The sequence below is a fragment of the Bos taurus genome, chromosome 23, assembly GCF_002263795.3.
Source record: "Bos taurus isolate L1 Dominette 01449 registration number 42190680 breed Hereford chromosome 23, ARS-UCD2.0, whole genome shotgun sequence".
NCBI lineage: Eukaryota > Metazoa > Chordata > Mammalia > Artiodactyla > Bovidae > Bos > Bos taurus.
Genome location: NC_037350.1, coordinates 28,802,002 through 28,826,407, shown reverse-complemented (window position 1 = coordinate 28,826,407; position 24,406 = coordinate 28,802,002). Strand labels below are relative to the sequence as shown.

General features: G+C 47.4%; 2 protein-coding genes across 3 annotated transcripts; one reads left to right on the top strand and one right to left on the bottom strand.

The window, feature by feature from the left end:
- Nucleotides 1–136: 136 nt before the first annotated feature.
- TRIM10 (tripartite motif containing 10) lies at nt 137–9,958 on the bottom strand. 2 transcript variants are annotated; one of them, NM_001015607.1, is given in 8 exon segments: nt 1,347–2,266; nt 4,017–4,049; nt 5,218–5,333; nt 5,669–5,691; nt 6,427–6,657; nt 7,163–7,258; nt 9,056–9,545; nt 9,817–9,935. In NM_001015607.1, coding segments are annotated over 7 exon segments (1,470 nt in total). In that variant the 5' UTR covers nt 9,485–9,545; nt 9,817–9,935; the 3' UTR covers nt 1,347–1,724.
- Nucleotides 9,959–12,881: 2,923 nt separating this feature from the next.
- TRIM15 (tripartite motif containing 15) lies at nt 12,882–23,193 on the top strand. The gene is made up of 7 exons (NM_001205764.1): nt 12,882–13,250; nt 15,146–15,241; nt 18,900–19,130; nt 19,875–19,897; nt 21,108–21,223; nt 21,607–21,639; nt 22,676–23,193. The coding sequence occupies exons 1-7, from the start codon at nt 12,882–12,884 to the stop codon at nt 23,191–23,193; spliced, it is 1,386 nt and encodes a 461-aa protein (NP_001192693.1).
- Nucleotides 23,194–24,406: the final 1,213 nt, after the last annotated feature.

Here is a 24,406-nt window from a genome sequence, read left to right as displayed (position 1 = left end):
GGTTTGCTCCTCCCAGAGGCCGCAATGGGGAGATGATAGAACGTTTTACTTTATGTCTGAGCAGATTCAACAGAGACAGTATTAAAGTGAAAGGTTATTTAAGCAGAATAAATGACACACCACCAAGAACTAAAAATAAAATATAAGACAATGCTTTTATTGTACATAGGATTTAAACTTCCTTGGAATGACAGAAATCATCTTACAAACTCAAGGCAGCCACGTGTTAGTTCTTATCCCTGAACCAGCACCAGGCAGGGTGGCTTCTGGAGTCATGAACACTCAGCTTCTTCACACCATGTGCAGCCACAACTTCTGCCAATACAACCTGCTCCCCTACAAGGTCTCTACCCAAAACCACACATCTTTACAAAGTCCTGATTCTCTCCCTTCTTCTGCCCAGTCCCTCAGATGACACTTCTTATCCAGCCCTGGAGCAGTCCCAGTGCTTTGGGCTACAAGTCACAGGTCCCCCTCTGTAACTCCATTTGGGCAATTCACCCCCTGCCTCTGTCTGAGATTCCTTCCCCAGTACAAACCTTATTACAGTGCTATCTCTGCTCCCACAGCTGAGCTATTTGGGACTCATTCCTGTTCACCATCTTATTCCTTTCGTCTCATTTCTCAATGTCAGATGGTGATCAACAGATCAGGAACAGGATTTTCCTGATTTTCCAGAGGATGAGTGTGGACCTCAGGTTGTGGCTTATGTCCACAACTTCCCTGACCCCTTCCTACCAAGGCCCTGCATTTTCATCGCAGCCAGAAGAAGGCATTGAGTAGTGTCAGGGGTGGGTGTCATGAGCAATCAGCTCATGAAGACAGTGCAAATGACCCAGTATCCCATGGGTCACAGATCATCCATCCATTTCTCTGCCACACTTTCTCCCTAAGATGCTTTTTCCCCTTTTTTCCTCATTCACTATAATCATCTTTTGGTTTTATTTCTTTATTTATTTTTGTCCACACTCTGAGGCATGTGGGATCTTAGTTTGCTGACCAGGGATCAAGCCCACACCCCCTGCATTGGAAGCATGGAGTCTTAACCACTGGACCACTATACCCATCTTTTAGACTCCCCTTTCTAGAAAACCATCCCTGACTCACCTCCTGCCTCCTAATGGGTTATACCCCTCCTCTGGGCTGTTCTAGTGCCCAGATCAGACTCCCATCACAACACTGTGCTCTCATTTCCTGCTTAGGTCACTGTCTCTTCTCATGACCTCCTTCAGATACAGGACAAGTTTTGTGGGGGTTTTATTGTTTGTTCGTTTTTTTCTTTTCCCTTTCATGTCACCAGTGGCTACCAAACTGCTTGGCTCATAATTAGCACACAACAAATATTTCCTAAGGATATGAGTAGGTGAACTCTAATATTTTAGGGGAGAAAACAAGATGAAAAGAGGTGAGATGCCTAGTTTAAGATCGTATAATTCATTGCAAGGCTGAGTCTAGAACCCAAGTCTTCCTCGCTCAAATCCAGTATTCCTTCCTCTTACACAGTACTTCTGTGCCTGGTGGAGATGGTGGTGAGGAGGGCTAGCAGTAGTCTGAGTCCCATCCACCCGGCATTGAGGAAAGGGCTTGATTAGCAGACTGAAGTTCATCCCACCTTGTCCCTCTCCGAAGTCCCGACTCTTACCACATCATCTAAAGCAGTCATTTCAAATCTCAGGTGACCCAGCCAGGGTCAAGTCCTTAGGTCCCCTCTTTGAGCCCTGTGCTTAGGACAGGGTAGCTGCACCCTCTTGGGAGCTCAGGGAGAACTTGGACCCTCGGCCCCAGAGCCCAAAGAAAGGAAAGACCTTCTGGGTGAAGGACGCAGTGAAGGTGTAAATGGGTTCCTGGGTGACGGCGTTGGCAAAGGTCACCCAGCCCACCTCGTAGTCGATGGACACCCGCACCTGCTGGGGCTGCTCCTCCAGGGTCAGTCGGGTGGGGAAGGAGTTCAGGGCTGAGACGAAGCCCCAAGCCAGCCTCACCGCCCACACCCCCTCCTCTGGCCGCATCCGAAGCTCCCCCTTCCGGCGGATGTCCTTACTGACCACGCCTAGGGTGCAGCTGCCCCCGTGAGCCAAGTCCACACTCACCACCCACGTGTGTCTCCCCCCTGTGAAGCCACCATGGGCCAGGACACAGGTGGCCCGGTCAAAACGCTGAGGGTTGTCTGGCGACTTCTGCCACTTGTAGGAGAAACGAGCCTGCTGGTAGTCCTCGGACAGCAGGAGCTTGGGGTGGGAAGTCCGGGGGTCTAGAGAGATGTGTGCTGTGGGGAAAACAAAAGGGATGCACATGTCAGCAGACACACTATCACCTTCAAGAAAGGTCTAACCACTCCCCTTGGCATTCACGTTAGCATTACTCCCAACAACGTGTAGAGTGCCTACAAACACAGGAAGCATGGGTATCTCCTGGGAACTTGCTAGTGACACTCTCAAGCTCCACCCCAGACCACCTGAGACGGAATCTGCATTTTAGCACAATCCGTAAATGATTCCTGAACCTGTTAACACCTGCTTCAGAGGATGTGTCCAGTTCAGTCGCTCAGTTGTGTCCGACTCTTTTCTGCGACTCCATGGAGTGCAGCATGCCAGGCTTCCCTGTCCATAACCAACTTCCAGAGCCAACTCAAACTCATGTCCATCGCGTCAGTGATGCCATCCAACCATCTCATCCTCTGTTGTCCCCTTTTCCTCCTGCCCTCAATCTTTCCCAGCATCAGGGTGGTACTGATGCTGACTTTTCCAATGAGTCAGTTCTTTGCATCAGATGGCCAAAGTACTGGAGCTTCAGCTTCAGCATCAGTCCTTCCAATGAATATCCAGGACTGATTTCCTTTAGGATTGACTGGTTGGATTTCCTTGCAGTCCAAGGGACTCTCAAGAGTCTTCTCCAACATAGCTTTCTTGATAGTCCAACTCTCACATCCATACATGACCACTGGAAAAACCACAGCTTTGACTATACAGACCTTTGTTGATAAAGTAATGTCCCTGCTTTTTAATATGCTGTCTATGTTGACCACAGCATTAGTCAGTTGGTTAGTGTGTTAGTTTGGACATGCAGGCTCTCATCTGGTTCTCTGCAGTCCCCTGAAAAGCACTTCTGCCGCCTGCAAACTGGCTGACGCCCAGAGCTGTGTGTGCCTGCTCTCATTTCCTCTGCTGACACATCACGTCCTATCCCTCCTGTATCTCAGAGGGCGGGGACATCCCCCCACTCCCAGTCCAAACTTCATGATCACTCCCTGGGTGCATATGACTCATATACTCAGTCTTCTTCGCTCCTGTCAGGCTCCCTGACTCACCCACGGGGTATTCATTCTGCCTCAGGAATCTACAATCAGGCTGTCTGAGGGCCACTTTTTGACATCAAAACTTCTGCAGATCTCTGCATAGTGCTACTTTTAGTATCCATAAGTTGAGACAAATACGTGAATTCTGATATGTCCATGAATTAGAGTCGCTTCCAAGAACCCCACGACTTCCCAGTGTCTTTGGCTGATAGACTAGGAACAATGGCCTTGAGAGGGGTCCAGAATTTATTCCTTTCCTGCCCACAGGTTGCACGCCTATCATCCATGAAACAACACCCAAGAGAGAGTGGGGGGGGGGGTCCTGACAATTCTAAGAATGTTATTCTAAATCCAGATCAAAGTTCCCCTCATCCAGGAAGCCCTTCCCGATAGACCTTGGCCCAGGCTCATTTAATCTTTCTATCTTGTCAAGTGCAGATCAGAACCTGAACTTCCTGTCAGGTACGTGGTATGAGTGTGTGCATTTTCCTTCTTCATGGTTCTCAGGCAGTCCTTATAAAGGCAGTGACATATATCACTGCCATGTGTGACATTATGTGTGTGTGTACATTTATTTATATATATATATAATATATATATATATATGTATGATATATATGTATTTGACTAGTACATTTTCCAGTGTGGAACCCGGCAAAATTATCCGTCCTTTTCAACTTTAGATTCCTCACTCCCTCCCATACTGACAGAGGCAACTTACCTGGCTCATAATCCAACTCAAAGCTGAGTTTTTCTGTAAAGAGGAAGTAAAACAAGATGCAATTTCATTAGTCTTACAAAACCACAGAACATTTACCGATGAGGAAACTGAGGCCCCAGGAAGGGAAGGGACAAAGAGAAGAATGGCAGGTGGAACCCTCTAGACCAGTGGTTCTGAACTTGAACTTGCATCAGAGCCCCCGGAGCACTTGTTTTTGATTCAAGTGGCCCAGGGTGGGGCCAAGATTTGCATTTCTGGCAAGTTCCCAGGGCATGCTGATGCAGGCTGGGACTTCGTTTTGAGCCTCACTGTCTAGCTCTGAGCAGGCAGAGACCATGTTTACGTTCAATGCCTCCCACAGAACCCAGGACATAGTAAATGCTCAAGAAACATCTACTTAATGAACAGATAAACGGGTTAATTTGTTTCTCATTCTGCTTGGAAATAATTTAGGGGAGAGTCAAAGGTCAGCCTTTGACGAGAGTAAAATTTCCTTCTCTGCTAGGCCACTTACTTGCAGGAAGTGGACTTAGGGGAAAACTCTTCTAAGGTGACTTTTTTTGTGGGCAGGTCATTTAGAACTAGGTGGCATCATACATGATGTCATATGGGATGAGGGGGAGGTGTTGGCAGCAAGCCACTTTTCTGACTCTCATTTCAAACCCTCCATTCCCTCACCTATCACCACTCCCTGTCTCAGAAAAGGGGGTCATGGTCCCCACATGGGCAGTTCAACTCTGAGAACCAGCCTAATGGGGTGGAGGATGGGGGAAAGCCAGGGAAAGGAGGAAGGGAAGTCAGCTACCACAGGGCACAGAAAAATACTCTCAGTGGCTATTAATTAACAATTATAAAAAAAACTCATTATATATCACAAATGCCCCTATGGCTTTTTTAAATTATTGACAGTGACTAATTTTGTTAATCATTATCTTACATGTCACTTCATGACAAGTGGTTAGATCGGTTTCATTATTTTTCAAAATAGTTAAATTTTTCTGGAAAGCTTCAGCTTTCTTATCTCACTTCCTTGTCACATTATTCTGAAAACAGACTTTATAAAGATTGGCAAATAAGGAAAACAAGGCACTGGAAAGGCTTGAGCCTTGTCAAAGGTCACGCAAACGTAGGGAAGCAGGGCATGGAGGCCACTCGTAAGCCCAGGCTTCATGGCCACCTGTGCTCCATGGGGTCCTCTTACCCAGAAACATCTTCATCTCCCTCTGCAGCGGGAAGGCTTGCTGGGGGAAGTCCCGAATCCTCTGGCCCAGCTCCGGAGATATAGCCACTGGTTTCCGGCACCTCCTGGTTTCACATCTAGGGGCACAGAAATGGCGGGGTCTGGGATTTATCCTCCTTAGCGATGCCCCCAGACTCAGTTGGTCATCTTCTTCTAACTGAGCTTGGAGGTGCTAGTCCCCATGGGCAGACATCATTCCTCTAGGATGGACCCCCTTCCTCTCCTCACTGCCCACTCTCGGGCAGTGCCATGCTGGGTGTGTACCTATGGTTATACGTGGAAATGCAATTGAGGATGTGAAAGTTTACATGTGAGTTTTATCTGTAATGTGAGAACGTATGTTTGTTTGGCAATAACCAGGCGTGTAGTGCCTGTTTGTTTATGTATGTGGGGAAAGAAGAGACAAACTTACCTTATTAGAGTGCTTCTGATATCCTAGGAAAAAGAGAGAAAGCAGAGACTTGGTTTCCACTTCTCCTTCCCACAAGAAAAGACAAAAATACTGTATTCTCAGCCCTAGATAGAAAAGGACACCAGATCCATGGAGTCACAGCATTTTAGGGTTTATGAGGCTTCAGGGATCTTGGAGCCCAACTCCTTTATTTTATAAGATGCAGACAGTGAAGTGACCTGGCTCTCAGAGGCAAAGACAAGTCCCATCCCAAGGTCACCTGCTTCTCAGTCCCAAGTGTGTCCCCCTAAGTCATGCTGCCTTTGTGATGCCATACTGGGACCCCAGTATCTCTCCTCCAGCAAGACAAAGTGAAATAGACTAGAAAGAACTTCCTGACTGGGGGGTGGTGACACAGAGAATGGTTTGCCTTGAAAACAGCACCTGACATTTGTTTGCTTAGTGCCTGATGCTTTTCAAAGTGCTACTTTCACTTGCATTTTACTGTAGGATCCTCACAAATAAATAAAGTATTTGTGAGATAAATAAAGCATCTTCCCTATCTGAATGGATGGTAGGATGAAGAGACCACAATCAGAGCAAAGTGACCTGGGAGCTCTAGGGGAAGCAAGGATTCTTAGAATTCAGAATTTGTGGTCCTGTGACCCATCTTCCACTTGGGGTACACAGATCTGTGAGTGAAGAAGAGATGGCTCAGGTGCTAAAGATGCCACAAAGCCTAGGCCAGCATGGTGGGTGGGGCGGGGCTCAGCTCTCACCGTCAGGAGCTCTCTCGCTGGCCTCTCCTTCTTCTCCTCCAGTTCCTCAATGAGGGTGTTGAACCGGCCGATCTCCCCAGTGACCAGGACATCAAACTCATCCCGATGCTTCAGGATGTCCTCATCCAGCTTCTCCAGCTGGTCTAATAGGATGTTCTGCTGCTCTTCCAGGAACTGGCTCAGATGTGCAAACTCAGAAATCACCTTTTGTTTCTTGGTGGCCACCTGAGTCTGAGAGGGCAGGAGAAGAAAGAGGCCAGGAAGTTATTCCTCCTCTTTTTCCCCTTCCTTTTCCTTCTTTTTCCTTGATTCACTCCCGTCTCCCTCCTGGCCCAGATCCACATCTTCCAAGGTTTGGTGGTAAAGTCAGAGCCCCCTAGTCTCCAGGTCCCCGGACAGACTTGGTTTCCTTTCCACCTGCCCTGCCACTTCCGGGAGGAGATATAAGGAAGGGGTGAGGACACCCAACTTCCTGCCATTTACCAAGTGCACACAATGTGCGTGTCACTAAGGGACAGTCGTTACAGAAATTCAGTGAGATAGTGACAATTTTTAATCTTCATTTCACAGAAAAATAAACTGAGCATAGAGAGCTGTTTGAGGTCACAGAGCTAATTTGTTTCAGGATTCAAACTCAGAAGGACTTCAAAGCCACTATATGTGATGTTTCCTTGATTTCAGATAGGCACTGGAGCCAGAGGAAGGCAAGAGGGCTAAGGAAGGGATGATGACCCACCAGGAGGACTTGTATCCTTCGATTTTCCCTTGACTGAATTTCTTGAATCTCCTCTCTCTCTTTTCTTAGACATTCAAGACACTTTTGTATTTGTTCCTGGAAAGAAGGGGCATAAAATATCTAAGATGGAGGTGGGGGAGGGATAAATTAGAAGTTTGGGATTAGCAGATACAAGCTACCATATGTAAAACAGATAAACAACAAGGACCTACCGTACAGCACAGGGAACCAAATTCAATACCTTGAAATAAATTATAATGGAAAAGAGTCTGAAAAAAATATGAATCACTTTGCTGTACACTAGAAACTAATACAAAGCTATAAATCAACTATACTTCAATTAATTTTTAAAAAATATTTAAGATGGAAACAATGATTTGTTAAGAAGTGTCATCTCTGTCTCCTGGAATAGAGTGACCCAACGGAAGGAGTTGGGTCTCAGCTGACAAAGCTTAGGCTGTTATTGTCCTTAACAGCTGACTCTCTTTGGGTCTTTTTCCTCTTGTTTGGCTCTCCAAGAATTTTGATCAGGGCTTTCCCCCTTTAATCTGTGCCATTATAGGCTATGATTCCATGTTCCCACCTGAGCCTTCCTGTTATCAAGCTGTGTGAATGTGCTTAGTCGTTTCAGTCTTGTCTGACTCTTTGCAAATTAACAGACGGTAGCCCTCCAGGGTCCTCAGTACATGGGATTCTCCAGGCAAGAATACTGGAGTAGGTTGCCATGCCCTCCTCCAGGGGATCTTCCCAACTCTGGGATTGAACCCTCATCTCCTGTGTCTCCTGCATTCAGGCAGATTGTTTACTGCTGAGCCACCGGGGAAGCCCTGTCATCAGGCTAAACACACTCTAAATTATTTTGCCTTTAATAAATGGTATCTAGGGTCTGTCCTGAATTTGATATGCCCTTCTTTGAAATTATCCTAACTTTCTCACATCTCCCAAAAGGAATACCTCCAAACAACCTCTGTTATGAATGGAATCAACTTTCTGAGTACGATCTGGAGGGAACAAGAAACATGGATGATGCAAAAAATAATCAATGATTTGTTTTAAAAACTGCTTGCTCTTGGGGACTTCCCTGGTCGTCTAGCAGTTAAGACTTTGTACTTCCACTGCAGGGGGCACAGGTTTGATCCCTGGTTGGTGAACTATTAATAAGATCCCCACAGGCCACACGATGTGGCCAAAACACTCTCCCAAAACAAACAAACAAAAAATTTCTTGCTTTAGAGAAGAGTTAGGAACAGTTATACACATATAAATGGCCATAAAAATACACTGCAAAATATATTTAGAACTCTTACCAATACATGCTAATTAACTAGCTGACACATGAACACAGACACCTACTTGTAATAAAACAAGATGCATAAACAACTAAAAGCAGCATACACTCATTTAATGACAGAGAAAATTACACACTATATGTATCTACCCAACCTGCATATATGTAAACACTCATTTACTCACAAACATGAGCACTCAGTTACACATACACACTCAAATTGTCAGATCCCCCCAAACACACTGTACCCACTAGGAAACGTGCAAACATTAATACTAATACACACTATGCAATCACTTCCTCAAGTGCAAACCCAGACATCCTCAGACACACCTGACTGATCCAGGGCCCAGACACACATGCTCGTGTTTTGGTGACTCATTCACTCAACAGGTATTTGTTGAGCTACTATTCTGTGTTGGCCATAAGGAAACAATATAGGACATACTTAAAACACAAACACATGATCTTGCATACCTGGGTCTATTGCCTGGCTGATGATAAAATAAAGAGTGGCCCAAATTATCCACCCCTCCGCTCTGCTTCTTTCAGTCTAGTCCCATTCGAGACACACCCCCAGAAAGCCCGCAGTTTCCCCTTCCTACCCGGTAGGGCCCCGCTGCATCCTCCAGGAAGCGCACAGTGTGGGCGCGGTGCTCCCAGGCCTCCCGGCACACCACGCACAGCTGCATCTCATCGTCCTCGCAGAAGAAGTAGACCTTCTCCCCGTGCTCTGGGCAGACATCCTCCTCGTCTAAGTCCATCTGGGACACCAGCTTGAGACGCTCGATGTTTTCCACCACGTTGGCCAGCTGCCAGTTGGGCCGGAAGTTCCCTGGGCGGAAAGGCTCCTTGCAGAGTGGGCAGGTCGGGGGCTCCTCGGGGTCCGGGCTGGTGATCTCCAGGTAGCGGGTGAGGCACACTCGGCAGAAGTTGTGGCCACAGTCGATGGTGACCGGTTCTCTGAGGGTCCCTTGGCAGACGGGGCAGTTGACTTCATCTGCCAGGCTGGTCACGGAAGCAGCTGAGGCCATGGTGCTGCTGCTGCTTGTGATCTCTTCAAGGTCACCTTCTCTGCTCGGCTTGGGGGCAGGGCTGGGAGAAGAATGAGGACGCACAGCGCTCACTCACACACCCACATGCACACACGGCCAGACACAGGGGCATCCTACATACCCAGTGACAGCCTCATGGTCACACACACACACCTGCACTTGCACACAAGAGCAAGGCACCCACTTGCACGCCTGGCAGCCAGGGTTCTGCTTTCCCCCTCCCAAAGGAACAGACACACACCTCCAGTGGCAGAAACAGAGAAATAGCAGAGGAGGGGAAGAAGAAGGGGTGACAGCCTCCCAGAGATGACCTCAGTTACTGTCTGAGCTGGTGCCCATGACCAGCAGGTTGCTGCCTCGTCCCGTCCATCCAGAGACGCTCACGGTAGAAGTATCTTAACCACCCATGGGTAGAAGAGACTGTTCTTTTGGGAGCAGGAGGGAGACTGGGTCACAGAGCAGTGATGCCACCCAGCCTCCCTGCAGTATGACCAGCTGTCTCCAGGGAGATTGAAGGTATCAGCCAACCCAGGGGAGTGTGGGGACTCAGATAAGGGTGTTGTGCCCGGGGCAGGGGCGGTGGATCAGGGCACAAGCAACTTCACCAGTGATGCTCCAACCGGCCTGCCTTTGGCTGCGCAAGGGGTTGGAATGTACTCTGCGTGGGGGAGGAGAAAGAAAAATAACACCAGCCAGAGTTTATTTACGATAACCATATTCCTCATACTGACATAAGCGGTTTAAACACGCCATCTTATTTATTTCTCCAGTCTGCTCTGTGACGTCAGTGCTGTTACGATATTAGCTGAGCTCAGCCAGTTTACTTAGCTTGCTCAAGGCACACAGAAAGGGAGATGAGAGGCCATAATTTTCACTCAGATTTGTAAATCTCAGAGCCATGCTGTCCAACAGAAATACCATGTGAGCCACATATGCAATTTTAAGTTCCAGTAGCCATATTTTTTTATAAGTGAAACTAATTATTGTTGTTGTTTCGTCACTCAGTCGTGTCCGACTCTTAGACTGCAGCACGCCAGGCCTCCCTGTCCCTCACCGTCTCCTGGAGTTTGCCCAAGTTCATGTTCTTTGCATCAGTGATGCCATCCAGCCATCTCATCCTCTGACAACTTCTTCTCCTGCCCTCAATCTTTCCCAGCACTAGGGACTTTTCTAATGAGTTGCCTGTTCACGTCAGATGACCAAAATACTAGAGCTTCCGCTTCAGTATCAGTTCTTTCAGTGAATATTCAGGGTTGATCTCCGTTAAGATTGACTGGTTTGATCTCCTTGCTGTCCAAGGGACTTAAAGGAGTCTTGTCTAGCACCACAGTTCAAAGGCATCAATTCTTTGGCGTTCTGCCTTTATTACGGTCCAACTCTCACAACTGTACGTGACCACTGGAAAGACCATAGCTTTGGCTATACAGACCTTTGTCTGCAGAGTAATGCCTCTGCTTTTCAACACACTGACTAGGTTTGTCATCACGTTCCTGCCAAGAAGCAGTCATCTTCTGATGTCAAGGCTGCAGTCACCATCCACAGTGATTTTGAAGCCCGAGAGGACATCTGTCACTCACTACTTCCACCTTTTCCCTTTCCATCTGCCATGCAGTAATGGTGCTGGATGCCATGATCTTTTTTTTAACATTTAGTCTTAAGCCAGCTCTTCCACTCTTCTCCTTCATCCTCATCAAGAGACTCTTTAGTTCCCCTTCACTTTCTGCCGTTAGAGTGTTGTCATCCGCATATCTGAGGTTGTTGATGTTTCTCCTGCCTATCTTGATTCCATTGCTTGTAACTCATCCAGCCTAGCGGTTCTCATGATGTGCTCAGCATATAGATTAAACAAGCAGGGTGACAGGAAACTAATATTTAGCCCCAAATAGTACCAATGTGTGTAATCGGTAGAAAAAATTAGTCATAGACATTTTACATTCTTCTTATATGGTGCTAAAGTCTTTGAAGGGGCTTCGCTGGTGGCTCAGTGGTAAAGAATCCACCTGCCAATGCATGGGTTCCATCCCTGGGTCGTGAAGATCCCCTGGAGAAGGGCATGGCAGTCCACTCTAGTGTTCTTGCCTGGAGAATTCCATGGACAGAGGAGCCTGGAGGCTTACAGCCCGTGGGGCTGCAAAGAGTTGGACACGACTGAGCAAGTAAACAACAAGAAAGTCTGGAATCAGGGCGTATTTTACACATACGGCATTTTTCAGTTGGGACCGGCCACATTCAATGCCCAGCAGCCTCGGGCATTTAGAGGCTCTTGTGCTGGACACTGCAGCTCCAGGGACTGCACTCTTGGGGGCAGAGGGTGTAGGTGGGGGGAAGGGAAGTCGATACACAAAGTAGCTGGAGTGGAAAGGGAGTGAGACAGGGTGGAGGACTGATCTCCAGTGGGGTTATGGGAGGTGTTTTCCTTGGTTTTATACACAGATGCATGTGAGCGGATGAAGACCCATGACTGTCTGATCCCCTTGTCCTGGCTGGGAGTTCAGGAAGGGCACGCAGCTTAGAAGCCAGGAGACTTGAGTAGACTGCAGCCTTGCAGCTTTCTAGCTCTGTGACTCAGGAAAGGTCACTTTACCTTTCACTTTACATTTCCTATAATCATCACCTGCTCTCAAGGGCTGTTATCAGATTGGATGTAACAATACGAAAATACTAAGCCTTAGATAAATGTGGTTGAACCTGTTTATCTTTTTTTTTTATTGACTTTTCTAAATTGTATCAACACAGATCACTTGTATTATGCTTTTTTGCCTTCTCCTTGCTGCAGTTGAAAGCTAAAATGGAAGTGCAGAGGAGGGGTCCTGGTGGGCGATCATCACACCTGCAGCATTGAGCAAAGCCCCCAGAACAATCTCCCGGAAGTGAGCACTCCCACTCCAGCTGGACTTTGCCGCTGTGTGCACACCTGTGCATACCTCAGGGCCTGAAGTTTATGGCTCCCACCTGCTCAGCCGGACAGGAAGCAAGGTCTCCTCCCCAACTCTCCCCACCCGCCAGTGGTCAAGGGAAGGATTCCAGGAAACCCCATCTCCCTGTGACCTCATGGTGTGCTCTGTTCCCCACCCCAGGGGCCGGAAGGACTAGGACGAGGGGAGAACGGGCTGCCAGGGCCGCTGTTGGGGAATGCTGGGTAATTCGAGATGCCCTGGAGTTTGAACCCACTCAGCTGATAAGTGGTAGCCGGGACTCTGGGAAGCACAAGAGGTGGAGCCAGGTGGCTTTTCTGTCCAGACACCCCTGCCTTCCCCTCTCTCAGCCTCCCACTCCTTTCCTCTGTGACTCATGTAAAGTGATTCCATTTCAGGGAAAGAGGGTTCATGTGGACTGAGGCAGAGGCCTGAGAGGACGGGCTGGGGAAGACACCGTGATGCCCTCGACCCCCTCCCACAAAGGGGCTACCTGTTCCAAGTGCAAAGGGCCCCTGGAGGATGCAGTGACCGCCGCCTGCGGACACGCCTTCTGCCGGCTGTGCCTTCCTCCACCCTCCCAGATGGGGGCCCAGCCCTCCGGCAGGGTCCTTCTCTGTGCCCTCTGCGAGGAGGAGGAGCCGAGAGAAACCCTCCTGGTCCCTGTGCCCCTGGGCCCTCTCGGGGAGACTTACTGTGAGGAGCACGGCGAGAAGATCTACTTCTTCTGCGAGAATGACGCTGAGTTCCTCTGTGTGTTCTGCCGGGAGGGTCCCTCCCACCAGGCCCACGTCGTGGGCTTCCTGGACGAGGCCATCCAGCCTTACCGGGTAAGAGGCGTGGGATCAGCTCGGGCCATCTGGGGCAGGACAGTGTCCCGAGGTGGTGAAGGGGATGGAGCGGAGAGCTCCAGGAAGAGCCATGGCTGGATATGGCCATGGTCCGTATCAGGAGACCAACCCCAGGCTGCTGGGACCTGGGGCAGCCCCAGGCTGAGTGAGACATGGTTCCTTCCATTTGGATGTGTGGCCATTCACAGTCTTGGAGAACTTCAGCTCCAGCCCTGAGGGGACCCCACAGTGATGGAGCACAGAGCATTCTAGCCACGGCTTCACTGGAAAGGAGAGAGAGCAGCTGTCCTCCTGTAGGTCATGGGCAGGGTGGCCTTGGTCTCCCCGGATCCAGACTGGGTATGGGACCTAGCAAGGCCCCGACGGCTGGGGCTCAGAGGGGAGGCAGGATGGGGAGGTCATCCTACAAGAGCTGCTCTTCTTTTCGAGAAGTGGGGTGTGGCAGTACAGTAGTCCCTGTCCTGGGGACACCATCCACTCCTATCTGCCCCTCAGGTCCCTTTTGTCACCCAGTCACCAGGTCTGGAAGTGGCTTCCCTGGAACCATCTCTCATCTTTCCCTCAGCATTATCACCACAACCACCATGGAATCCAGGCTGTCCCCGTCTGTCACAGAGGCTCCATCAAGGGCCCTGTCTGCACTCTCACCTTTCCGGTCACCCTCCAGTCTGCTGCGAGGCAGAGCCTCCCAAATCACAAAGCCCATCATGTCGCTCCCCTGCTCACAACCATCCTGTGGATCCTGACTCTGTGTCTGAAGAAAGCCCATGCCTTTAGCATTCAAGGCCACTTGCATTCGGGATCCTGCCTTTATCTGTCAGCCACCTTCTCCAGGCACGTCCAGACAGACTGACCCTTATATACCTGCTGTTTGCTGAATTAACACTCTTTCCTACTTCTAATACTTTTTAGTAGTTTCTTCTTCTTGGAAAGCTTTCCACTCCCCTCACTCTTTTTTTTCCCCCCTTAGTGTTTTCTTTTTTTGTATTGGGGTATAGCCAACTAACAATGTTGTGATAATTTCAGGTGAACAGTGAAGGGACTCAGCCATCCATATACATGCATTCATTCTTCCCCGAACTCCCCTCCCATCCAGGCTGCCACATAACATTGAGCAGAGTTCCACGTGCTATACAGCAGGACCTTGTTGGTTACCCATTTTAAATATAGCAGTGTGTACTATATATATTTAACTATTTTATATATATAAAAATATATATACTATACATATTTAAATATATCAGTATTGATCCCCAAATCCCTGACTATCCCTTCACCCCACCCTTCCCCCTGCCAGCAACTGTAAATTCACTAAGTCTGCTTCACTATTTTTTTTTTTAAGCCATTTTACCAAATTTTAAGTGTACAGTTCAGAGGCATTAACTACCTTCCTCCCCTTCTCTTACCCAACTGGAAATTTGTCTTTCATGGCCCATTGTAACTGGTAGCTGCTTTCTACAACCTTCCCTTGCCCCTGCAGGCAGAATTGCCCCCTCTGCTGTGCACCCATCTCACTGTGTACACACCTCAATTGTTACATTTGTCTGTATGTCATTCACTTGTGACAGACTCCATCTCTACATGGTGGTCTTTTTTTTTTTTTTTTCTTCTTCAGTTTTTGAGCTGAGCAGCATGGCTTATGGGATCTTATTGCCCAACCGGGGATCAAACTCTGGGCCCAGGCAGTGAGAGAGCCAAGTCCCAATCACTAGACCACCAAGAAAGTCCTGATAGTGGTCTTTTACAGACAAGAAGTGGGTCTTTTTTTTAACCTTTGACTTCTTCAGCACATGACGATGTGCCAGGAACATGGTAGACAATTGAGTCAAATCATGAACTAAGCTACCTCCTTCTGCCTATTCTTCTATCCACAGGACCGTCTCAGGAGTCGGCTGGAAGCTCTGAGCACGGAGAGAGATGAGATTGACGACATGAAGAGCCGGGAAGACCAGAAGCTCCAAGTGCTCCTGGTAAAGGCCACGTCCCCATAGGCCGTCTTCTCCTTTGGGGATTTTCTTTTCTCATTTTTTGTTAATTTTCAACTCTGTTAATTTTCATCTTAGTTTTCACAGAGCTTTCTATTTGGTTGTTTTCCAAATACAGTTTTGCAGTTCCTTTTTTTTTCTCCTTCAAATTAAGCTTTTTCCTGTTTTTTCCATGTCTTTAAACCTTATTGTTGGAGAAGGCAATGGCACCCCACTCCAGTACTGTTGCCCGGAAAATCCCATGGATGGAGGATCCTGGTAGGCTGCAGTCCATGGGGTCACAAAGAGTCGGACACGACTGAGCGACTTCACTTTCACTTTCCACTTTCATGCATTGGAGAAGGAAATGGTAACCCACTCCAGTGTTCTTGCCTGGAGAATCCCATGGACTGAGAAGCCTGGTGGGCTGCAGTCCATGGTGTCGCACAGAGTCAGACATGACTGAAGCGACTTAGCAGCAGCAGCAGCAGCAAACCTTATTGTTAGTATCTGAAGGTTACGTGATGTTTAATTTCTTTTAACCCTTCACCTTGGTAACTTATTTTCTTGTGCACTTTTCTGTGGGTCTCACATTTCGGGTCCCACATCTGGGGTGGCTCCAGTCAGCACCTTTCTTTGTTTATTCCGAGGGGGCAGGGTGGGGACGATCCACACGGGAGTGAGGGCCATGTGATCAGTCAAGTATCTGGATGGAGCCCTGACCTCTCAGTTTGATCGCTCTTCTGGATCCTGCTCTTAATAACTTATGGTCCTGAGACATTCCCCAAGCTTCCCATCAGCTCCGTCGGACATTTTAAGGATTCTTGTAACCTTTGAGAATTTTTGGTTGTCTGCATTAGACAGCTTTTGGGAATAAGTATAATTTTGTTCTAAATCATCAAATATCCACCTAGCATCCACGAATAAAATGTCTCACAGAGACACTCGTGGCAGAACAGCGTCTCATAAGAAATCCTGATTTTCTTCATTTAGAACACCCCACCCCACATATCATATAATAACATTACTTGTAGAGTGTAATTATTTTCTATATATTTATTTTTGGCTGCACTGGGTCTTCGTTGCTGTGCACAGGTTTTCTCTAGTCGTGGTGGTCGGGGGCTGCTCTCTAGTTTCAGTGTGTGGACTTCTCTTTGCAGTGGCTTCCCTTGTTGTAGAGCATGGGCTTAGTTGCCCTGTGGCATGTAGGATCCTCCCCGACCAGGGACTGAACCCATGTCCCCTGCATTGGCAGGCAGACTTCCAACCACTAGACCACTAGGGAAGCCCTATAATTATTTTCCTAATACTTGAAAGTGTTTTTATGGTTTGCACAAATTTCTGATGTGATAATCCTCCACTTTAATGAATAAGGCATGTACATGGCCAGAATTACTATTTTTCTTTTCAGGGTGCATTTTCTCCTTCCACCCCAGCTTTTATTAAGGTATACTTGAGAAATAAATATGCAACATGATTTTCAACTCTGTTAATTTTCATCTTAGTTTTCACAGAGCTTTCTATTTGGTTGTTTTCCAAATACAGTTTTGCAGTTCCTTTTTTTTCTCCTTCAAATTAAGCTTTTTCCTGTTTTTTTCATGTCTTTAAACCTTATTGTTGGAGAAGGCAATGGAACCCCACTCCAGTACACTTGCCTGGAAAATCCCATGGATGGAGGAGCCTGGTAGGCTGCAGTCCATGGGGTTGCGAAGAGTCGGACACGACTGAACAACTTCACTTTCACTTTTCCCTTTCATGCATTGGAGAAGGAAATGGCAACCCACTCCAGTGTTCTTGCCTGGAGAATCCCAGGGACAGGGGAGCCTGGTGGGCTGCCGTCTATGGGGTCGCACAGAATCGGACACGACTGAAGCGACTTAGCAGCAGCAGCATACATTGTTTCCTGTGACATTAAGGTAGTTTTGGTAGAATTAGGTGAATTTAGTCTTTTATCTCTAGTCTCAATGCTTCCTCCTTAGCACTCCTTTGACTCTGCAAAAGTAATATCAGTTTGGATTTGCTATTTAATCTGGTAGCTATTTAAAATGATCCTAAATTCAATTTTCTTGCAGCTATATAGTACTTATTAGTTATATCTTAACTAATATTTTTATTGTCATTCCCAGTGCTGAGAAAATATGACCTATAGGATTTCTGCTGTAGGATTTCATAAAGTAAATGATACATTTTTAGGCCTAAAACCTTGCAATATTAAAATAATATTCTGTAGTATTTGAAAGTTATGTCCATATTCTGATAAGTGCTCAAAAATGCTTTTCACAAGTCTACCTGACTAGTCAAACTTTAGAATAAAGTTATTTAACACATTGTGTTTATTTGTTTTTAAAACTCACTTTATTTAAACAAAAATTTTACCCATTTCTCCCACTTGGAAATCCCCATTTAGGGGTTTTCTTAGCAGACTCTGGGGCAGCTTGTTATCTGGTGTCCATTGCCTGGCTGGGAAGAATGGGCAGACTGTTCTTATTCACCTCCCTGACTTGCTTCTGCCTCTGTCTCTGCAGAAGGGCATTTGGGGTCAAGTTGAGGAATCCCAGAATATCAGAGCTGGAAGTGGTTCTGGCATCTTCTAATCCGAGACCCATCTTGCCAGCCATTATTTTTCAGAGCAGAAACTTCATGTCCAGAAAATTGATGCTCCCAAGGCCACATGGAAAAGTCCAAGCTCATGATGAAATGACTAAAGCCTGGTTCTCTTAACCCTTAATCCATTGCTCTTCCCATTACAGTCTGTCTACCTGAAAGCATTACCTTCACATAGGAAGCCTGGGGCCAGAAAATGTATGCCAGTGTCTGCATGCTAGGACTGATCACAAGGCTGACCCCGAGGACAGTGGGCTGATGGTGTGGCGGTATCTGGCTCCCTCCCATCTCTTTTCTTGTGCTACAAAGTTCTCCAGGAGGAAATCCACACTGTGGAATCTCTGACCAAGGAGAGAGAGTCTGGGGACAGGAAGATCTCCAGCATCCCTGAATGCCCATCAAAACATGCCCTGTAGATGGCGACCTCGGTGGCTAAGACCAACGCCACACCATTCTCTCACACAGTGCGTGCATGTTCAGTCATGGACACGACCCCATGAACTGTAGCCCCCCAGGCTTCTCTGTCTGTGGAATTTTCACAGCAAGAATACTGGATTGGGTTGCCATTTCCTTCTCCAAGGGATCTTCCCGACCCAAGGATCGAACATGTGTCTCCTGTGTCTCCTGCATTGCAGGTGGATTCTTTACCACTTGAGCCAGTAGGGAAGCCCTCTCTTCTCATAAGTTGTGCTCTAATCACAGCCTCCTCTAGCTTCAGTTGCTCTCTAAGAGATCATCTCCACCTGACTCTAGAGATGGTATGGGAGGGTTAGGATGGTATTGCAGATGTGGAAGTATGTTTGAAAATCCTGGCTCTGAGAGCATGATGTGCATTATTATTAGAATCCCTAGGCGAGATGAGAGCATGACTCTCATCCTTGGTAAGTTTATCCTGACACCTACCTACTTGTATTAATACCATAATATTATTTGGGAGGATGAATCTTGGAACTGCTTACTCCCTGACCCTTTTAATCAACAGTAAGGATATAGACGAGGCTCCGGGAACCCAGCTCTGTGAGTTTCTCCCTAACTATGCCTGTCTTTCTACCCCTTGCAGACTCAGATAGAAAGCAAGAAGCAGCAGGTGGAAGCGGCTTTTGAGAGGCTGCAGCAGGAGCTGGGGAAACAGCAGCGCCTCCTCCTGGCCAGGCTGACGGAGCTGGAGCGGCGGATATGGAAGGAGAGGGATGAGTATCTCTCCAAACTCTCTGAGGAAGTGGCCCGGCTGGGTGCCCAGGTCAAGGAGCTGGAGGAGAAGTGTCAGCAGCCAGCAAGTGAGCTTCTGCAAGTGAGAGACACCCCACCAGCTCATGGGATAGGAGAGGGAACCCACAGGAAGGGGACACCATGCTGGGGGCTGGAAGATGCTGGAGAGAGACAGGAAAGGGAAGCGGAGATGATGTGTAATGAGAGGGACTGATGGTTATTGGGTTCCTTTGGCCCAGGGAGGTTACAGAGATGAAGTCTCAAAAGAGCTGGATGACTTTCCCATGTCACATACAGTGGTCATGCCAAAGGCTTTGGAGTCTGATGGTCTTGGGCTTCAGTGTCAGTCAGCTCTGCCAGCTGTGACACTGGCAAATCTCATAACCTCTCTAAACATGGGGAGATAATTTTGTTGCAAAGACCATAAAAAAAAATTTCATGCAAAGTGCTTACCATAGTCCCTGGCTCACTGAAAGGACTCGGAAAACAGTGCCTGTTGTGATTATCACTACATTATCCTGTTTCATATCTTCTGGCTGGTAACTCAAGGCCTGGTCCCTGCTCTCCACCATCTCCTAATAGTTGGAGGCAGAACACACTCCTAGGATGAGGCTGAGACAGAGGAACCAGCTAATGAACTGACAACACAGTCCCACGTGAGTAAGGAAGCATGATGTAAATGAGCAGTCTATGAGTAGGTGATTAAACAGATCAGCTCTCTGGAGGGGAGAGTTTTGAGCTGATATGAAAAGGAAGAAAGGATGTACAGAAGCCCTGATGGGAAGGATGTATAGAAACTAAGTGCATTTTTTTTTTCCTTTTGTAGGATGTCAGAGTCAACCAGAGCAGGTAGGCCCCACTCTCCCAGACTGAAGGGGGGAGGCATGCACTGTGGGACTGAAGGTGCAGGCTCCTACACCTCGCACCTACATGTGGTTACCCAGAGAAGCAAAAGCACTTCGACAGACACTCTGTCATCCTCTCGCACACAAACAGCCCCAGTTTACTCAGGTCTGTATGCTAAGGCTCCTTTTTAAACTGGTACTGGGGACACATTTTCTTCCCCTTAGAAGTGAAGTTATAAATAATAATCATGGGGAATTCCCTGGCATAGAACTCCATGCTCTCACTGTCTAGGGCCTGGGTTCAATGGCTGATGGGGAAACTAAAACCCCACAAGCCATGTGGCACGGCCAAAATAGTAATAATTTTAAAAATTAAATAATAATTATGTTGAACTGATCCAGGAACATCTTATTTAATTCCTGAATTATTAGTGTTTGAGTCAGTATTTAACACCATGTAAAATGTCAGTCAAAGGGGAAATATTTAGTACAGAATATGAGAAGCACAAAACAGGAAGACCAGTCTATTCTTTCAATCATTTTTCCCACTCAACTTGAGACACAGTGACTAGGGAAGAGTCCTCATGTATTGTTGCCCATGTGTGTGTAGGGGGGCTGAAGTCAGGTGCCCATGAATCAGGAAGTTCTCTAAACATACTTCCAAAGAGTGTCAGAGATCTAGATCTAGAAGAGTTTTTCTGAGGTCTTCATGTCTGATGAAGAGGAGAACTGCTTGTCAGTCACACAGAGACTGACAAGCAAAGACTGAGCCGGAACCAGCATTGAGGTCTTTCTCGCTGCGGTGTAGGATTTCTTTCATCTCCTTTTTTCATCCCTCTTCAACCCCTTTCCCTTTGTACCAAACATCATGCAAATTAGATTGTTTAAGGCTGTTTTTCAAATGGCACTGTACCGCCCTCTAGAGGCTAATAGGGGTGGTGATCTTTTCTCTTTTGGTCCCCAGGGGTACATTCTCTTAAAGCACCTGTATCTAATTCCTGAGAAGTGGTTACCATTAGTTCCTCTTAGGTCTAGCTGAAAGGCTTCTTGCTTTAGTAACTCCACATTTCCAGCAAAGATAAGAGATGTCACTCAATCTAATTATTCACCACAGATGCCAAGATTCTTGAGTCAGATTTTAGCCTCATTGGGTCTGAATGACCCAAACATTATTTTTGGAATTAGAACCTAACTGGTTACCAACTTGTCTGCAGGTGTGAGATGAAGACTTTTGTGAGTCCAGAGGCCATTTCTCCTGACCTTGTCAAAAAGATCCGCGATCTCCACAGGAAAATACTCACCCTCCCAGAGATGATGAGGGCGTTCTCTGGTAAGTGAAAGGGGACAGCAACTTCCCCCATTCCCATCAGTTTCCCATCTGCCTTCCATGAAGCTCCATCTTCACCTTCCCAACCTGGCTCAAGGCGTCTCCCATCCCTTAAGCCTTCCCTTAGTGATCCTACTCTGCCCAGAGAGACCATTCCTTTGAGCATCTCCTCTCCCCAAGGATGGGAACGGCAGAGTCAGAAAGGTGAGGACATCGTCTCTCTCACAGCAGAAGCCCCCTTTCTTCTGTCCTTGTCCTCACATTGTTCCCAGGACACACTGTGCTTATTTATTTGAAATAAGAACTAATAAGTCCTATAAATCTAATAATAATAAGGCCTATAAGAAGTAATAAGTCGCAGGTCTTTCTATTTTTGCTTCCCTCAGAAAATCTGGTGCATCATCTGGAAACAGAATCAGGTAAACACTTGGGGGCCTTGGGAGCCATTTTTTCATTTATCCCTTCGTGCACTCATCCATCCACTCCAAGACAGAAGGACAGAACAATTAAACATACAAACTCTGGAGCCTGGTTGCTTGGGTTCTCTGTTCTAGCTTTTGCTAGTTATGAGACACTGGCAAGTCATTAAGCTTCTTTGTCCCTCTTTGTACTATTATAATTAATATAATAGTACCCATCCCATAAGTAGTTGAAGGTAAATGAATTCATGTATTAGTAAACTTAGTATAATACCTGGCACATAGTAAGTGCTCAATTAATGTTAGATTACACATACATATTATTTATTTAAAATACTTATCAAATGCTTGGTCTTTTTGCCCAAATTTGTCCTAGACTCTTGATTGACCTGGACAAATACTGTACAATTCTTTAAATAGCATTTACTTTTAAGCTTCCCTGGTGATCCAGATGGCAAAGAGTTCACCTGCAATGCAGGAGACCCAGGTTCAATCCCTGGGATGGGAAGATCCCCTGGAGAAAGGAATGGCAACCCATTCCAGTATTCTTGCCTGGAGAATTCCATGGACAGAGGAGCCTGGTAGACTACAATCCATGGGGTCACGAAGAGTCAGACACGACTTTTAAATTGGTGCTTAATTGAGAAACTATTTCCAAAAGCATCACCTTATTCTGCTTCTCAAATTTAACTTGTAGAAAACTCAACTGCGGGGGGTGGGGGGGTCTTACTAAAATGCAGATTCTGATGCAGTAGGTCTGGGTTAGGGCCCAAGATTCTGCATTTCTAACAAGCTCCCAGGCAAGTGATGGTCCTGATTCATGGACCCCACTTTGAGAAGCAAAGCCTTGCAGCACCCCTTGCCAGTCAGGTATAGATGTCATCCTCTGCCTCCTGGAACAAAACTGAGGTTCTGAGAAGCGGGACAATGACAGGCTGCACAAGGCGGATGCTCTTTGTACCTCCCACTCACAGTGCTCCCTCTAGGGGCATTTTCGGAGCCGCCAGTTCTGATGTACACGCCTTCCTCCCAATAGGGGTCGTCACTCTGGACCCTCAGACCGCTAGCCGGAGCCTGGTCCTCTCCGAGGACAGGAAGTCTGTGAGGTACACCCGGCAGAAGCAGAACCTGCCCGACAGCCCCCTGCGCTTCGAGGGTCTCCCGGTGGTGCTGGGGTCCCCTGGCTTCTCCTCGGGGCGCCATCGCTGGCAGGTGGAGGTGCAGCTGGGGGACGGCGGCGGATGCACGGTGGGGGTGGTCGGGGAGGAGGTGAGGAGGAAGGGGGAGCAGGGCCTGAGCGCCGAGGAGGGCGTCTGGGCGGTGGTCCTCTCCCACCAGCAGTGCTGGGCCAGCACCTCCCCGGGGACCGACCTGCCGCTGAGCGACATCCCGCGCCACGTGGGCGTCGCCCTGGACTACGAGGCGGGGCGCGTGGCCCTGCTGGACGCCGACACCCAGGCGCCCATCTTCACCTTCACCGCCTCCTTCTCCGGCAAAGTCTTTCCCTTCTTCGCTGTCTGGAAAAAGGGTTCCTGCCTTACCTTAAAAGGCTGAAGCAGGCCTTCCGATGGGCAGTGCGGCGCCCGGGGATCCAGCGCCGACCCTTGGAAGATTCGTTAGGACATGGGATCTCCAAGTCCCTATAGTTTTGTAATTTTTTTCATTTTATTTATCGTATGTCTTTCAACTCTCAGAAGTCCCTGGTCACCCTGCTGACGCTCCTGCCTTCTGTGCACTCCCTAGGGAAGAACCAGAGACAGGCAGGTTGCCACCAAGACACCAAAGTTGAGTAGTCAGTGGTTTTTTTTTTTTTTGGTTTGTGGGGGACTAAAATAAAACTTTTTAAAGTTTCGAAATAACTATCATGGGAAAAGCCAGAACTGTGTGGAGCTTGCATTAATGTATCCAGTTGACTTTTTTTTTTTTGGACATACACATGGAGATGCTTTCGTCTCTCTGATCTTAGAGTCTCTTCATCCAGCCCCAAGTGGACCCAGGTCCCCTTTCTTTCTGGTCCTTTCTCTTGTAGAGTATGTCCTAATAAAGTGTGCAACCCACCCAGACTCCTGCGTCCCATGTGTCTAATCGGTGCTGCTGGGGTGGACAGAAAGGCCAGTGGAATCTCTGTGACCAATACATATCCTGTCCCTTTTACTCAGGACTTGCCTGAGGGCAGGCTAGCCAGACCTTACTTTTCAATAAGAGGAGGCTTGTGTTCAGTTCCAACTCACCTCTTAAACATTTATTATTGTTACTGTTGTTATTGGACACAGAATCTGACTACACATTCAAGTAAGTTCACAAAGTATGAATCTCTGTAAGAATGATGACGATTCACACACTACCACCATCACCACCTCGACTATACTTTCTGATTCTAGCTCTCTCCTTTCAAGTTTAACACTTATATTCCCATCCTCCCATCCCAACCCTGGAAAAAAAATCTACCTTCTTCCCCTATCAGGGTCTCTCTAGTAGAAATCTATGTACAAAATTACCTTTTGTATCCTATGAGCCCTGTTCCTGAACTATGGGGTCAGATGTTTTCAAGATACTCCAAGTGCTTGTACCCTGTGTGAACCGCATTACTAAACTGTAATATGAATCATTGTGATGTGAATAATTACTGCCAATTTCAGTAGATTAATATAAGTCCTTGATACAAAAGAAGCGAATCCGAGGCTCTTCTGTCATCACAGGCAGAACCACTCTGTGTCTAACCCAGAAAAAAATCAAATTGTTTGATTGTCCAACCTAGTACTAGTAG

Excerpts from the sequence above, each read along its gene's own strand:
- TRIM10 (XM_059880337.1), bottom strand. The coding sequence starts at position 9,484 with ATGGCCTCAGCTGCTTCCGTGACCAGCCTGGCAGATGAAGTCAACTGC. Across the intron at positions 7,259-9,055 it reads ATGCAGCGGGGCCCTACCGG|GAACAAATACAAAAGTGTCT; the intron begins GTAGGAAGGGGA and ends CCTTCTTTCCAG. Across the intron at positions 6,658-7,162 it reads GAAGGATACAAGTCCTCCTG|ACTCAGGTGGCCACCAAGAA; the intron begins GTGGGTCATCAT and ends CTGCCCTCTCAG.
- TRIM15 (NM_001205764.1), top strand. The coding sequence starts at position 12,882 with ATGCCCTCGACCCCCTCCCACAAAGGGGCTACCTGTTCCAAGTGCAAA. Across the intron at positions 15,242-18,899 it reads AGAAGCTCCAAGTGCTCCTG|ACTCAGATAGAAAGCAAGAA; the intron begins GTAAAGGCCACG and ends TACCCCTTGCAG. Across the intron at positions 21,224-21,606 it reads GATGATGAGGGCGTTCTCTG|AAAATCTGGTGCATCATCTG; the intron begins GTAAGTGAAAGG and ends TGCTTCCCTCAG.